This window comes from Scatophagus argus, chromosome 19 (genome assembly GCF_020382885.2).
Source record: "Scatophagus argus isolate fScaArg1 chromosome 19, fScaArg1.pri, whole genome shotgun sequence".
Classification (NCBI taxonomy): Eukaryota; Metazoa; Chordata; class Actinopteri; family Scatophagidae; genus Scatophagus; species Scatophagus argus.
Window position 1 is genome coordinate 10,193,247 of NC_058511.1, and position 16,827 is coordinate 10,210,073.

General features: G+C 40.9%; 2 protein-coding genes across 2 annotated transcripts; both read right to left on the reverse strand.

Moving 5' to 3' along the window:
• Window positions 1–1,810: 1,810 nt before the first annotated feature.
• On the reverse strand, window positions 1,811–4,831 carry eif2b2 (eukaryotic translation initiation factor 2B, subunit 2 beta). Its single transcript, XM_046373970.1, has 8 exons — window positions 4,547–4,831; window positions 3,845–3,965; window positions 2,983–3,134; window positions 2,712–2,875; window positions 2,503–2,598; window positions 2,276–2,413; window positions 2,128–2,194; window positions 1,811–2,002 (listed from the first exon to the last, which is right to left on the reverse strand). Exons 1-8 carry the CDS (start codon window positions 4,716–4,718, stop codon window positions 1,845–1,847), a joined length of 1,068 nt encoding a protein of 355 aa, XP_046229926.1. The 5' UTR covers window positions 4,719–4,831; the 3' UTR covers window positions 1,811–1,844.
• Window positions 4,832–5,882: 1,051 nt separating this feature from the next.
• tmed10 (transmembrane p24 trafficking protein 10) lies at window positions 5,883–12,028 on the reverse strand. Its single transcript, XM_046372508.1, has 5 exons — window positions 11,727–12,028; window positions 10,646–10,766; window positions 9,923–9,996; window positions 8,025–8,151; window positions 5,883–7,302 (listed from the first exon to the last, which is right to left on the reverse strand). Exons 1-5 carry the CDS (start codon window positions 11,901–11,903, stop codon window positions 7,181–7,183), a joined length of 621 nt encoding a protein of 206 aa, XP_046228464.1. The 5' UTR covers window positions 11,904–12,028; the 3' UTR covers window positions 5,883–7,180.
• Between the last annotated feature and the right edge of the window lie 4,799 nt (window positions 12,029–16,827).

The following is a 16,827-nucleotide window of genomic DNA, read 5'->3' on the forward strand; positions in this document are numbered from 1 at the left end:
CAAGGTACATCCCACTGCTGGTTGCCCTGCTCTTTTCAGAGGGGCTAATTGTCCGAAATTGTTGTTTGACAGTTGGATGATGTCATGGTCTGACAATCGAGTGTGGCTCAGTGGAGAGTGAAGACATGTTGCCGCGTCCCATTCATTCTGACCTTTATTTCTGCAGTTCCAGGTCATGAAATGTAGGTCAGAGAACAATGCACTCTCTCTGTTAGACCGTAGCAGGGTGCCAAAAACCCTTCTCATGCTCCCCACTGACCCTTATCCCAGGCCTTCACATCCAGCCACTCAACACAACATCGCACTTGGCAAACACACCAACACTCCCAGTGGATTTAATTTGGTATGACTATTTCATACCCTTAAATAAAAAAGGGTGGGGAGTCACCTTGTGGTTAGATACTACAGTTACACTTGGTCTATCTGTGAATCTGTCTTTGTACACTGAGTTCATGTTCTTTGTCCTTATTGTTTGTGGGTTTTTAAGGAGCCTGGGAGGAGAGTTATATACATACACTGTTAAAAATATTTCTAACTAGAGAGTCTGTAATGTTTTCCATTTTTTAATTGATGTTATTAAAAAATATAATGAAGGATGAATGTACATTTTGCTCTTCTAGTTGTAATATAAAATGCAATTGTACAATTGATTAAACAAACTCTGACAAGTCGAATGACAAACCTTTTCCAAGGATGTCTTGTTTTTTGGTTTACGTATGTGTCAGTTGGTTTGGCTTTGAGTGTTTCTTTTAGTCACATTTTCACCAATCAAAACACAAAACAGAAGTCGGTTAAAAAACAGAGACTGGATTTTATCTTATTTTATTTTTTTTTTTTGATGGAGCTTGGAAACAAAAGTCTGCATGAGCGCTAAATTTGTTGTTGTTTAAGCCATGTCTCTATCATTGCAGCTGCAGTTTCACTTCCTGTCACTAGAAGCCGCTGCAGCGCACCGCGTGATGACGTCACCATAGTCGGAGTCAAAAGCCCTGTGAGCTCTCGTTACTGATGCCGGGTGCGGTGGCGCGCGCCTGTAATCCAAGCTACCGGGAGGCTGAGGCTGGCGGATCGTTTGAGCTCAGGAGCTCTGAGCTGCAGCGGACTATGTCGATCGGGTGTCCGCACTAAGTTCGGTATCGATATGGTGCTCCTGGGGGAGCTCGGGACCACCAGGTCGTCTAAGGAGGGGTGCACCGGCCCAGGTCGGAAACGGAGCAGGTCAAAGCCCCCGTGCCGCTCAGTAGTGGGATCGCGCCTGTGAATAGACGCTGTAGTGCAGCCTGAGTAATACAGCGGGACCCAGTCTTTTGACACTCATACAAACTTCTGTCACAACACACACTCACTGAAACATTATTTCTTTACATCACACAGCAGCTTCGTCGCTGCGTTTTCATCTTCTTACACAAATCGAAAAACGTCACAAGCCTGCTGCTATGCTTGTTCCACACCGCCTCCACCTGGACGACACCTGCAATTACACCAACCACACTCAGTGCTTCCTATGGTGTCCTGCAGGTGGAGGCAAACTAAAACTACAAACAGCTTCCTGTTCAGTTAGTCATCAACACACGTTTCCATTCACCTTCAGCAGTGTTTTTGTTCTGGTGAAAGTGAAGAATGTTATGCCTTTCAAAATAAATCATTTTTGATTATTATGTCTGATTCCATACTGCTATGGAACTAAAATTTACTTTGCCACATAATTACCTAAATGTAACAATCTCACTTTTGTATTAAACTTTGTTAGGAACAATCCCAGAAGAATCCCTTACAACTGCATGAAAAGAGACACAAATGACAATGCATCAATCATTCATTTCATTTTATTGACTATTTACAGGTTAAAGTTCGTGGTCTTCAGGGTGGTAGAGTTCGCTCATCAGTCGGTAGATGTATGACGGTGCATGTCCTCCGATGTTAGAGATGAACAGTGTGATGAGCTCAGGTGGGACATAGTCAAACACTGGACAGTGCACGTTCACCTTTGAGAGAATCTCACCTGAAATACAAATGGTAAACGGCAAATTCCTCAGAAAATAAACTTCAGGATATTACTCCCTAAAAGAGGAATATTTTTAAAAGCTTAAGATTTGACAAGAGTTCTGTTAGGAATGTCAGAGTTACCTTCAGTGAAAGGAAGAACCTCATGCGGCGACACAAACTTGTGGAAGGTGTCTTCTTCATTTGGGAACTGAAGACACAAAATACCTTAATGACTATTTTTTTGTCTGCGGAAATTCTAGAAATCTGTTGGACTAAAGTGTCTTCTTACCTGAGGCGAGAGCTTGAACATGGGAGCACAGACAATCAGTGGTGTTGAGTGGTGCTTGGCTGCGAGGGCGAGAGTGTGTGTCCCATTGACAGCCCTCAGCCCGCCATTCGCCAGAACCGTCTGCGTACCAATGATGACCTGAACAGAGAGAGAGAGAGAGATCAACACACAGGTTTACCCACATGCTCTGATGTGACCGTTTCAAAGTCGTTTGTGGCGTCAAATACCTTATTAACACGAGACATGACTGCAAATATGGCAGCGTCTGGAATCACAGTTGTTTCAATGTCAGCTTTAGAGAGATTGGTTGCCATCTCATGTCCCTGGTGGGAGGTGAACAAAGAAAAGAAAAAAAAATGTACGAATCTTTTATGTCAGTAACACCTGTTTTTCTTGTTTTTCTGCAAGAACATACAGTAAAATGTCTTGTATCTACCTGGCAGAAGGGGGCGCACTCTGCCACAATGACATGAAACTTGCGCTTGCGTGCAGCGTCTTTGAGGAAGGCTTCGATCGTGCGAGAGCGGCCAATAGTCATGATGACCTCATTAGAGTGAATGTGTTCCAGAGCCTGCATCGCAATGTTGTCAGTTGTTCCCTCTGAAAAAGGAACCATATGAAAACTCACAAACGCAGACTCTGATACAGATCTAATCCCAACTGATGGATAAATGACCTGCTGGGTATAAAGAAAAAAAGAAACATACCCAGCTCTGTCAGCAACTCATTGATGGCCTCAATGACGTTTGCTTTGAGCGTGGTGAAATGCTGTCTGAAGTTCTCCTCGCTGAGTCCTCCAGAGGTCAGCAGCTTGTGGAGGGACTCCTGCTGGTCTGTCTCTTCACTGCTACCTCGAGATCTGCAGAAAAGAAGAGAGCAGACAAGCTCAATGTTTGCAGAAACATAACATTCATTTTTATAGACATTCGTCATTTCAGAAGGTATGATACAAGGAGAGTGGCCTTTACCCCATAGATCAAATCACCAAAGAAACTGAGTAGGCTACTATGTAGCAAATACACACATAAAGGACAAACGTGAAAGATATAGAACATGAGAGATATAGAGGATACAACATTCTGTTGTAAAACTTACATTACACATATGTATTTCCCTGATAAAGTTTCCAATAATAACTGAATACATAACTAATATTTACTTAAAAATATGTCACAACTAACATGATTATTTCCACAACATTATTAGGGAAATACAAAGTTGTAAAAATAACAAACTGCTTTCACATTATCTGAAGGAAAAAAAAAATGATTTTGTGAAATTTACTCTTCTGAAACTTTTCAGACTAGATCAGGTTTAACTTGGTCTATGTCATAGTCATAGAGACCAAATACATGTTCAAAACATAAGTCAAAAAAGCAACTGCTCCTAAGGCTATAGGTTGACAGCCTGTAGGACGTTCCTGTGCATGCGGCTCCTACGTGCAATAAATCCAGATCAGCATACATAACCGTCTTGATATATGTGTGTATGCCCTCATCTATAACCTCTTCAACACGGCAACTGGTTTCAACAGGTGTTCATGCCGTTCAGTCCCTGAGGCCTCCTCACCTGGCATATTCCTCTCTGATGATCTTCAGCACTCGTCTGATCATGTTACCAACAGTGGTCTCTGATGGCTGGGCTGCAGTCATTCTCCTCCCTTCTTTCCGGATTATTTCCATCAGATCACCTGAAACAGAGAACATTTTAGTAGAAACAAGATGTCCGCAAATGCTAACGCTGGTGACTATTTGAACCTTGAGCTCAATCGGCTCTACTAACACATCCAGCGTGATTTACCCCTAAAATCTCTTTTTCATACTTCATATTTATTTACATGAGTATAACTTGTAATTTGTAACATCTGCTACACACAGTAACACAGATTTCACACCTTTCTGTACACTTTACTCGTTGTTTTTAGTTGCTTTTACTTTGCATCTTCAATTATTCTACAACTTCTACATATAGATTTTGTTTGAGTGACCTGTCTCATATAGAAAACAAAATGTCCACTTGGTCTTTATTGGAAATTCGTTCATTTAACACTGTCTCCAGCTGTAAAAAAAAAACAAAAACTGAATATAGGATTAGGATTACAATAAAGCAACAAGCTATCACCACGCGTCTGACAGCTGCTGCAGCAATGAGGACAAATTTGACCGAAGTCCAGGCTGTTCAGTGATAATGACAGCTTTCATACTGTTTACCTGCACTGCCACAATGTCTGGCTTAAACTGTAAATTAAAAAAGAACAGGGGAACGGGGTACCTGCGCTGCTCCACCGTGCCTGGGCTGTGATTCTGCGGAGTAAGGCTGTCGTTTCTCGGGCTGTCTCTGCCGAGCCTCGCAGCGGTCCCGCCCCGCTCCCTCCGCGCTTCAGGTCGGACAGAAACGCTTCAGTTCTTTCCGTCAGGTCTGTTTCTTTATCTGGGCCCGGCATGTTTATTATAAACGACCTGTTGTCAGATTAAAAACTAAACGACTCAGTTTTCCACCATAGACGTCCACCATGAAAATGTCTTGACAAGGAAGCGCATCAGATGAGTACTTCCGGGTCAAAATGAGTATGCTCTCATTTGATTGGCGAATCGCTTCATAAGCTATTGCATCAAGTTTGCAGCATGGATGTACCACATCTATGGTTTGCGTTAGTGAGCAAACGAGCTGTTGTTAAGCCTTTTTGAGCTTATGAAACGTAATTTTCTCTCAGCTATGCCCAGACTTTTTTTTGAAAATTATGCGGTTTTTTGTTTCGGATTTTTATGTAATTTTTGTGGGTTTTTTAATGCAAAAAAGTGTTTGTGACAGGTGGGAACTTTTTTTTAATATACTGAATAAAAGCATAATATTTGATTAAAATACTTATCTATTTATTTGGTTATTTTGAATGAAATTCTATATAAAAATTCACTATAAATATTGTATATACATAGAATTTTCACAGAACCACATTATGCATTGCTTGTTCTTTTTCGAGGATACAATGTCCAAAACCTGCCTTAAATTTAAATGAATGAGAAGTCACACATACCAAAGGTAACTAACACATGTAACCAGATTCTTTTGTCCAACTAAACACAGTTGAACTTGCAATGAAGGATTTTATTTCAAAAGAATGTGTTTATTTTAAAAATTGTTTCTAAGAAAACTATTTTTTAAAGTGACTGTTATAGAGCTTCAGTGACTTAGCTCTTGTTGCTACAGAGTTTGAACACACTTGCAATTGCAAGTTGCTTTAAAATCCTCCAAGTGAATCTGAGAACCCCATCCAGTCCTCAGAGTGTACCATGGAGCTCATGTGACCATTTACATCTCTCCAAGGAGATCAAGAATTACACATGAAAAACGTACTAACGAACATAAAGAAAGTAAATTTACAATTGAATAACATTTTTATTGGTTATGATTGTGGCGAGAAGAGCATCCCATCATTTGATTCATTTAAATGTATCAAAAACTTGGTAATATTTTGAATATGTGTGACCTTTTACCCTTAATGTTATACTGCTGTGAGGTTCTTGTGTTGTTTTCTCCTTTGGTAATTTGAGTCAAACCCAATAAATTACATTATAAATGGGAGATACACGTTGCAAAGCACCATAACTAATGTAAATCCATCCAATATTTTATTGAATAAAAGCCCAACACAAATTTACAAAATTTATCATTCAACATAAAAATCAGAGACTGCGCACAGTGCGCATGTTCATTGTTAAAAATGTATCCATGACAGATGCCTCAATTAATTCCTGTCAAAAACAATCAGAATATTTGCAACCACCCACGAAGTCATGTAACCCAAACCTCACAAGTATTTCTGAAGAAGAGAAGCACGCTGGATGGATCTGGAAATACTGTAATTGAGGAGTGATATTTTGAAAATTACAAAAAGGATAATTAAATTTACCAGTGTCTAAAGAAAAATCTGTGACTGAAGAAATTTCAGAAAATGTTGGTATAGCCAACTTAACATTTCCCATGTAAGCCTCCAACCACTGCATTCGGACAAGAGAAACTTGCACAAGTATGTAGAATTGTATTACAGAAGTCAAGCGGTTAAATTAATCATAACCATGTACACACGCTGCAAGAAGGTTTGCAAGTTCTGGCTACTTTTGATTGGTGACAAACTTATATTCAGGTGTACCAAAAAACCAAAACTAGAACGTGCAAGAGCTCATAGAAGTGACCTAATTTATAACTAAGAATATTACTTTGACAATTCACAGGCCCTCCCCCCGCCAAAAAATATAGCTGTAGTAGCAACTAAGTAGCATTTACAACATGAAAACAAACTAAAGACACAGTTAAATTTAGCTACCAAACATGTATGCGAATTAAGTGACATCACACAGAAATTAAGTGGTTGCCAATTCTTTCTTCAAAGTAACAACCAACCACTTGTGAAATAGCCTTCACTTGATAAAAGGGCACCAAGGAGATAGTTTGCTTGGCATAGCAAATAAGGAGTACATCAATGGAAGGGCAAAAGACATTCGCTCATGGCACATCCATTCAAATTGAGCTCAAAATCAAACATCACTGTTCAACTGACTGAAGGGACAAGTTCTTATTCAGTAAGCTGCAACATTCGAAACAGTGCAGACAGAAACGTGAAGTACCATGGAGTTGGACATATCTCACTAATGCAGTGACATATGTCTCCCATGTCTCAAAGTGCATTTCTCCCTACAGCGCTTTTCATGTTTCAAACTACTAAATAAGCATTTTTCAGAGGAAAACCTTGGTACTCTTTCTGTTACAGCTGCGAAAACTAGAATTTGAGACCCTCGACCCCACTTGCTGCTGCTGCTGCTGAAGCTAGTCCAAAGAGGGTGGATGTTGGGATGTGTTGGCTGACTGGCAGGCAGCTTCCTGGCAGGTAAAGAGCGAAGGGCCGCTTTACTCGATCAGCTTCTTTGCCTTGAAGAAGCGTCGCAAGTAGAACACCTGCCATGTAGCCAGCCCAATGAGACAGCACATGGAGAATATGCTAAAGTACAGCACACGTGTGTTGGTGGACTCTAGAGACGGGTGAAAAAAAAAGAGGGGTGAGTCATGTCATTGTTCAGTCACTGTTTGTTCATGCAATGAACTAACCAGCAAAAAGAGACATCAGTCTTATTTCCTTAAGTAATTACACCTGGCTGTTCATAATGCTGGACAGACACTGTGTTTTTATCCTTAGAGAAATTTGTTAACAATGTAAGGGCTGTCGCATAAAAAGACAAAGTGGATATCACATATAAGTGCAGACATACATGCACTCAAGTACATGTGATACATCGCCTCATTTAACATCCTTCTTAAAACCCGAGATTAGGAGATTCTCTACTGAGCTTTCTTTTCCTAGATTTACAAGGAACCCTATAACATCTACCTGGCAGGAGCAGTTCAGGACACGGGAGGGGTCAACAGGAATTTTCATGGCCTCTCTAAAGTGTTGTCAAAAAACGTCTGGAGGGGGGGGGCACTCCCTCACTACCGTCATTTTCACTTTTGAGTGGACCAGTCTGTTTATTTGTGATTTTGACTTAAATGTCCTAAGATAACTGCCCAACTGTTGATCAACCAGGCAGTTAACCAGGCCTCCTGACCCACCCCAGCAGTGTGTCTGCACAGCTTAAGAAAACAGTAAAGTGTATAACTTCATTGGTAGAGTTAGCACTTTGGACAAATCAGTTTACTTTCACTGTGGTCATTTATGAGCTATTTGAGTAAATGATCAATTGTTTTGTTCTCTTACCATTGGTGTCCCGCATTTCTTCCTCCCTCTTCTTCATGTAAGCAAAGTCATTGACAATGGACTCTGACAGGTCCTCCAGTCGCCTCAGTTCAACCTCAAGAGGCTTCAGCTTTTCCACCTTGGCAATCTGGAGGGACAAACACAGATGCTACTACAACCACTGAAAAGTGACACCTGAGAAGCCAGTAGCAGGAAAGACAGAACTACCATTACAACAGTGTCTCTAAGTACTTTTCCCAGCAGGTGTCACTCTTCAGCTGCATACACGCCTCGTATTTAAACTGGCCATTTGCTCTTCTTCAATTAGGCTGATGAAAAAGCAGTCATTTGAACCCTGGTATGAACTGTACATTAGGTGAATCTCTGAGAATTTTCTGATGATTATGGCAACTACTACTACTGTCGTATTGTGGGGTAAGACAGTTCCTGTCCTTCGGTACATGCAAGAGTCTAGTGATATTTTATTTATGATGGAAGTCTATTAGCAGTCTCAACTAATAATGCTCACAACTACTGCAGCATGTGTTGTTTTAGCACAACTTGCTGCCTGACACAAAAATGAATTGTGTAGTCTGTGTAGTGTTGGTAATGCAGGACAAGCCACTAAACCTGCACAATGAGTAGTGTATCTGCCTGTGTAAACCTAAAACAGACAAAAGCTTAACAGCAATAATGCCTGTGTTTTGTCCTTCTCTTTGGTCTGCACCTAATCAACAAAACTATAGCATTAAATTGTGCAGGAGCTTCATACATAAACATTTGCCCATTATGAACTTGTGTGGTGAAATCTACCAGCGATGCAGCACTCAAATGACAACACTGAGTAGTGCGGCTTGCAGCTGCCCCGTACACATTCTTAAACACTGGATCAGTCAGGGTCTCATTCCAGCACATTTACCAGTACATTGTCTACTGAACAGCTTGAATATTTGTATTAAGTAACACAGCCGTCTACGTTGGTGACTGTAATATAATTTCAGCTCCACCTCCCAGCCCACAGACAAGGCATGCCCACTTGTGCTCTCCCTGATCATCCACCTACACACTCCCTCAGGAGAAAAGAACGTCATGTTCATGCAGCATGTGTGGGAAGCGGGGTGATTCTCAGCTCATAGGGCTTTAACACTTCTCTACTTATTTATAAGTACCTGAGGCAGCCACAGTACCAAGTTATATCCACTCTCAGGAATACAAAGTGACGAAAGCGATGATGCACAACGCGTTGTTACACTGAAAAATACTGAATGAAGTGGAGGCAAGCAACTTCCTCCACTGATTTTTCTGTTTTCCGGACTAGGAAACCTCGATTCTATACTGATGTTTTGATAATCAACACTTGGCAAAGCCACTTAGACAGGACAAGGCAAGTGTCACAAGTGTAACACATATTTAAATGTAAATAAAATACTGGAACAGTATATTCTTGTTTTTACAGCTCAACTTGATCTATAAATGATAAAGTCATTGCTTACTGCAACAATGTTCAACAATTTACAGAGAAGGAATGTAAGCATCTTGCATGTGAACACATTAAATTTGTTTGTTATGGACAAGTCTGCCCAGCCACATAAAAAACTGATGGTAAACGGATGTCTACAAGAAGAATACATGTACATCCTCTGATGACTAGATTTGCTACATGTAGATCCTATTGCACTCACAGATGCAGAAACTGTAATTCCAGCATAACACTTTCTCCTGCTGCCAATCAATTAAAAGGAACCGGTTGCTTTGCTCTTTTTCAAACTATAATACTGAATATATGTAGCAAAAACCCTGCTGCAAAACCAGTGAACCACATCCACTCACCTGTCTATAAGCTCCATATAGACTTTCTTTGCCTACAGCATCTGTACCATTTCCTAAAAACAAGCCAACAGTTTGAAAGTAACTCTTACCTCTTCGTAGTTTTTGGCCTCCACACCATGCTTCATGTCCAGATTGACCAGCTGATCAGGCACTCTTCCAGTCCCTGATTAAAACAAGTGGAGATTTTAGCCTCCTATGCAGTTAACGCAATTAACATTGTAGTGTTTAAGATTTAGGGGCATCTAGTGGTGTGGTTGAAAATTGTAATCAACTGAACACCACTCATTTCATTCTACCCTACAGTGGCTCTGCAAAATCCCCTCAGTGTTTAGTTTGCCTGTTCTGGTTACTCTTGAAATGTGGTGGTGCAACATGGAAGTCTCCGTGAGCGGGGACCCGCTCATATGAAAGGTTCATTCTAAAGGTAACAAAACCACAACACACATGGTTCTTGTTTTCAGGTGATTATACACTAATGAAATTATTATTAATACTATATTCCTTTCTTGCCCCTAAACAATACACATTGGACCTTCAAATTGTATTAACTCACTGTGCCATTTAAAATCAGTCTAAATCCAGAATTAGACAAACTTTCATTTACATGATAACAAAATTTCACAGGTATTTTTATTTATTATTTTTAGTATGGATTAAAGTGGAGCAAAACGTTCACCATAAACTTGGACGCTCAGCTCTTTCTTCTTATTCATTAATGAAGACAAACTGTCTTCACGCTCATCTGTCATCTGACAACCTAATTTCAAATTCTGTGCCTGTGAGCTGCCTGGTTAGAAGGTTATTACACTTACCCATGGGTGATTTGCTCTCAAAGCACACCTCAAACATGTCATAGTCCTCTGTGGTGAATGCAAACTTTCCTTTTGTTGCATCTTCCTTGGAGTAAAGAGTGTGGCTCGAGGAATCTGTGATCTACAACATTAAAGAAAACGACTACATAAATATTAACTCTATTGCAGAATTGATTAATCTATGGGGAGTTATTCAATATTCTCTAGTTCCAGCATCAAAATACGAGAATTTGCTTCTTTTCTGGACTAAAATCTTCAGAATATAGGCTGGAACATGTAAAACCATTAATTGTAAAAATTAAATAAACCACTAAATCTAAATAATACAACCAACAGTTAGCCCAAACAGTATTAAAATGAGCGTCATTTTTCTCAAGACCAATAATTGCCTCTTTAATAACCATCAAATGACTAATGATGATCTTATTTGCCAGCTGTTAAAACACAGACACTCTTCTACAATTTATTTGGAAATATTCTTTATAATGATGCAAAGCGTTCATAAATAAGTGAGCTTAGAAGCCCCAGCGTTATATATTTTAGAAACCTAACAACCCTTTCATTTAGATAAGAGTACATATGAGCTTTCAACGACTCGTAACACAAGTGGCTAATGTGCTAATGTCGCTAGCTTGTGAATGCCAGCTGAATGGACGATAAGACTGACGTGTAACAGCAGCAGAGCCGAGCCGATGACACATATGGGATTATTTCACACAACACGCAATAATCGTAAAATAAAGACTCAAAATCACAATTTGCGTCCATTAGTATCGGACTTACTGGAGTTTATGTCGAAATGCATTCTTAGCTGGCTAATTAGGTATTAAAACCAGGAAGAGGAGTCAGAGGAGTCTTTCGGGGCCTAAGTTAGCAACAATGCTAACGTTAACGGAATGTTAACAGTTGCCACAAAATTCAGCCGCAGTCCACCGACAGTTCAGAGTATCTTCTACATAAGCCATTAATTTCCCTTTTGACCGCTGGCGTACCTCAACACAAACGCAAACGCACAGAAGCCATGTCGGTCTCAATACAAACTGGTTGCGTTAACTGCAGCTAGCCGCAGGTCTGTGCTCACCTTCAGATTAGTTTTGGTGTTCGCCTGTTCACTTATTTCATACTCCCCCGTGACGAGGACGTCTTTGTGGATCTCCTCTCGTAAGCACTTTCTTGAGTTGACCGGTAAAAAGAAAGAAATTGAAAATACAGATTCAATAAGAACAGGTAACAGCAGTAGCGCAGCGAGTCGAGCCATGGCTACCCTAGAACCGACCAACCAGCCCGTCTCAAGCAGCCAACCAGCTTAACACCGAGTTCCAACTCACACAACCGGTTTCGCTGAAACCTCCAGCGCCGCCGCCGACATGGAGGAAGAACTACGCTCCATCGACCGACTCTTTTCAATAAGTTTATGGTGATCTTACATACGGGACAGATCAGATTACATGGTCTTTGACTGCTCTAGTATTGAAGAGCCTCCTGCACGGAACTGATCTTCTTGTCAGTAAGCAGGATAGCGAATGGGAGGTGCAGGAGGTCTAGTAGGTCTCTCAGGCCCAGTGGTAAGACCAGAACAGATGCTGCTAAGTCAACAAGGACCGCAAGAAGCACCCAAGCCTGACTCAATTTCCTGGCTCTTACAGAGCTATGCGGGTACACCCCGAGGACAGGACCCAGAGGAAAACCGAAGTGGAGAACACTTCAGATGCTACAACTGTGGGGGAAACTGTACCAGTGCAAAGGCAAAGTCCCTGAATAAGAGACTGGATGGATACCAGAGAGACAGCATGGGGGGTCTGTGAATAACAGCACTAGCAGGGAAGTATCAAAGTATTCATTTAGGGATTAAGGGCTGCTGGAAGAAAATCAAGGAAGTCTTTCACACCCACCAACTTTGAACAGAAACAGGGGATACAACCCATTCATCCTCACATATACTGATAATACACGTGATAACACCTGAACTAGCTTGATTTGCTGGAGAATACAGTGAGAGGAGGCCGAAAGCTCTGCAAGCTATTAAGTGGATCTTTGATCTTCAATTTATTTTGATACACATCATGACATGCTTTGTCATCTTGAACTTTGCAGCTTATTGTGGGATACAGGTACAACACACTAGTGTTTTTGCCAGGTGTATTTCTAGTTATTGTAGTATAATTATTGTACAGAATTAACCTTGCAACTACTAACACAAGACTCCTTTGAGACAACCAAAGTTTGCCATTATTGAGGTCCTTACATACTGTAGACAGCAATACATTTGTGACCTGGGGCCCTCTAGTGGGCCCAAAAGGCCATATTCTTGGGATTATTAATAAAAGTGCTGTAGTGTGGGAGAATGTGCTAAATTCAAGGATGCGAAAACCACAGAAGGAATATCAAGGGCTTTCATTTATTTTACAGAATAAAAAATAGCAACCATAGATGGGATTTTGTGGCATTTAATCTTCTTGGAGTTTTCATTGACACCAATCAGGACTGAGAGCTTGGCTGGCTGTTTTTTATTGATTTATTTATTTTTTAAATTAAGTTACTGTTTCATAGTTTAAAGCCCGATCTATTATTGTACTCAACATGAGATGAAATCTGTAATGAGACTGGATGTGTAACTCTGCTTCCTATGCTTTAGCTGACCCAACAATGATTGTTACACTTCTGTCATTTTAGATATTTTACCTCCTCCCATCGAAAGATGCTGATGCTGTAATTATAAGATTAGAAATCATCATTTTTTATTTTTTATTCTGTGAACAATTAGCCTACTGTTATGAGTAGATTCACACTCAAAAATGTATTTAATATGGCCATATGACCATGACCACTGCATAATAATCCATCCAGCATGTGATTGATAAAGCTGGGTTATGAAACAGACATATCATACACAGTGTTAGCTGGTGTATTTTTGAAAATCCCAAAAGCTATTATTTTTCTGTCAGCAGCTCAGGGATTACCCAATTACATATGATAGAGCTGTCCAGTTTCCAGGGAAACATCCTTATTACTGATCCCATGAGACGAGACAAGGACACGCTGCTGTGTGGGGAGTCTGGCACTATGTGAACAGTAATTATTGGATAGAGAAATCCCTCCAGTGTTGTAGCTCAGTGCGTCAAATAACCTCTAAGAATAGCGTGCCACATACTCCTCCATGCTGCAGAGCTTTTAGCAACTGACAAAACTTTATAGTCATATTTCTGACTAATTCCCATTTTTACATGTTTCAAACACACTAAAATGTGAATGTAACACCTGTGCATTTTTAATGCTTCCATCCATTTTCAACAATATTCAGTGTGGACTGAATATTTCTAGGAGGGAGATGCAGACTGTAAGGCACTTGGACAAGCACTTCCATAATCTTAGTATTGATTGTTTAACCTTTTTATCACCTCTGGGCACTGGTTCAACATTACACACCAATGTGAAAGTACTGCTTCACAAATTAGGTTACTTCCTTAAATGGACGTGCATGCTGACGCAAATGTCAACACACCCTTCGACTAATTACTGTCGTTCTTCGATTTTGCTTGTTATCACCTGTAGAAACTGAAAATACGAAGGAAAAGCAGACACACACTGATAAGAAACCAGAATCCAGGCTCAGCGCAAACCTAAATTTTGTGTGTTAAACACTCTCACAAATGAACACACAGACAGTGTCATAGAAGCATAATTATGTGAAATATCTGCATTGTGTCAACATGCTCACTCTCACGACGCTCATGTCAGTAAAACAAATGTGTCAAGATGTCATTGGCTTCAGTGAAAATTATAATTTGGTATCATTGTAAGTGGAGTAACTAACACTCAGACACTCGGCCACAGGGGGAAGTCATCGAAGTATTCATGGTTTCTCAGAGCTTTCATATTCTGTCTCGACAAAAGGAAGGTATCAGGGGAGGGATTTCTGCGCATATGGAGTCGAGCCAAAGTGAGCTCTTGTCGTCGTGGCACAGAGGCAAGCTCGGCTGTTTCATCATCACTGTGCTCACAATTACACCCAGGCAGACAGAGATGTCTGCCTGTCTCTCTGCCTGCTGTCCTCATGCGTTCATCGTTTTCTCCCTTCCTCTTCCTCCCCTTGCCTCCCTCTTGCTTTCCTCCACTCTATCAGGCGTACGCTGCTTGGTTCCTCCCCTGGGTTGCAGTACAGACGCAGGTTGGCGTCATAGTGGTCTAATTTTACTGCTGTTGATGCTGATGTTAAAAGAAGCAATAGGCACCTGCTATTTCTGCTGCTACCCCATCTCCCTGGGGCCGACAAAGAGGTATTAATAGACAGAGTTATTAAGCGCTGCATGGTCGCACACAGAGGCTTTATTAAAGCAAAAGAGGCTCTGCTGAAGTGCAAAGGAAAACAGATAGGTACTCAGAAATCGACTGTTATACAACAGCATCTTGCCAACAAAACAAGGTGTTTTGTAAGAAGGCAGTTTCAATCCAAGCATCCAGCAAGAGCCAACTTTAAACTATATCAAATATTTGAATCTTTTGATTTGTTTCAGGTTATACTTTTAGGAGTGGGCCCGTATCCACTCAGGAAACTGAGTAACAACTGCTGATATCTTGGCCTTGTTGCACAAAAGGGTGTGTCCACATTGGAATGGCTCCAACCTGTGTTGAGTGCGCTAGTTATTGTGCGTTGTGGTAGTCTTCCGCCCAGCACGTCCCTTACGTGCACACACACCATGCATTTCCTGTGCCAAGCCATTAAGCAATCTGTCTCCTGATGATAATGTACGTGACGAAATACGATACGCTGTCTAATGAACAAGTAAGGTGAAAGAATGACAAGTGGAAGGGAGGGGTAGGGAAGGTTTGTGTTGCAAAAACGATGGTATGATCAGTCACCCAGTTTTATTTGAAATTAAATTGTGTCTGCTCTGAAAGATGAAAGAGGCAGGATTGCATTAGTGTATACAGAGCCAGACAGGTGCATAACTCCCAGGTTTAACCCTACATGCACCTGGACCATAAAGTTATGAGTTGAAAATAAAGCACCCAAATGTTCTGAATTTAAGGAAGAAACATCTAGAAAAATAACAAACTGAGACAGTAATATTTCAGCACAAAGGTTAACTTGAGTCAGTTGTGTACCTGTGGAAAATCCACACTTGAGACTCATCGGGCAGTTATTCTGATCTGCCTGTGAATGGAAAGAAAAGATTTGCCTGCAGCCCGTCAACGCCGATTTACACTACATTAACAACCAATGGAAAAATATAATCTGTTGGACTTTGTGTTAACTCAACTTGGACACCAAGTTCCAAATTAGCTACTGATATGCGACCTACTTGTCATTCCATAAATTTTATGCGACATTGGCACATTATTATTAACACTGGTCCAGCTGGTGAGAGGGAAGAACTCTATGATAAACACCACTTTGGACCTCATGTCTGCATGCCCCAGTGCATTTGCACAAAGAATAGCCAGAGAAAACCAAACTGCTGTCTGTGCCATGATAAATTATTTCAAATGACTCTTCCCTTGCATTGTGCTGTAACTCAGCACGTATTTGACAGTAGGAAGCGACTGTTTTTAACGAAATCAAACCGTACGGGTGAACAGTTCTTAATAACAACTCAAACCAGCGCAGATCGTGGTTAAAATGTTGCTTTCGGATCCTCTTGCGATTTCTCTTGCGTAACCATACGTGTTCAGCGGTTGTATTGCAACAATCACATAAGAAAAACATATCCACTCGATTGGGGAAGCGACCCTTTACATTTTTTTCTATTCCCTGCAGACATGTAATTAGTCAAACAAAACCTATCTGAAAAGAAACTAACTGCGTGTGCGTGTTTTAGCGGAAAAAAAAGCAAACGAGTCCGACCGAACGACCCGCCTGCTTTCTCCTGTCAGACCGCAGCAAAGAGCTGTCGTAGCACTGGCCCCGGAAGTGCGACGTCATCGCGCTACGCTTGCATGTGTAAAAAAAATGGAAAGAACGCACTGACGTAAGAGCCCTGACGTATAGTTAACCTTGGCAACAGACGGAACAATAAATAGAGCCAGTGGAGGTGCAGGAAAAATACTCCTATCCCTTATGGAGGCTAATTTTAGGTATTATTTGAACTGACTGTTGAATGCCACCGGAGCTATTCTATACACATCTACAGAGAAAGTGCCTATGTAAGCAGAGAAGCCACAGATTTAAATCACACAAGTAA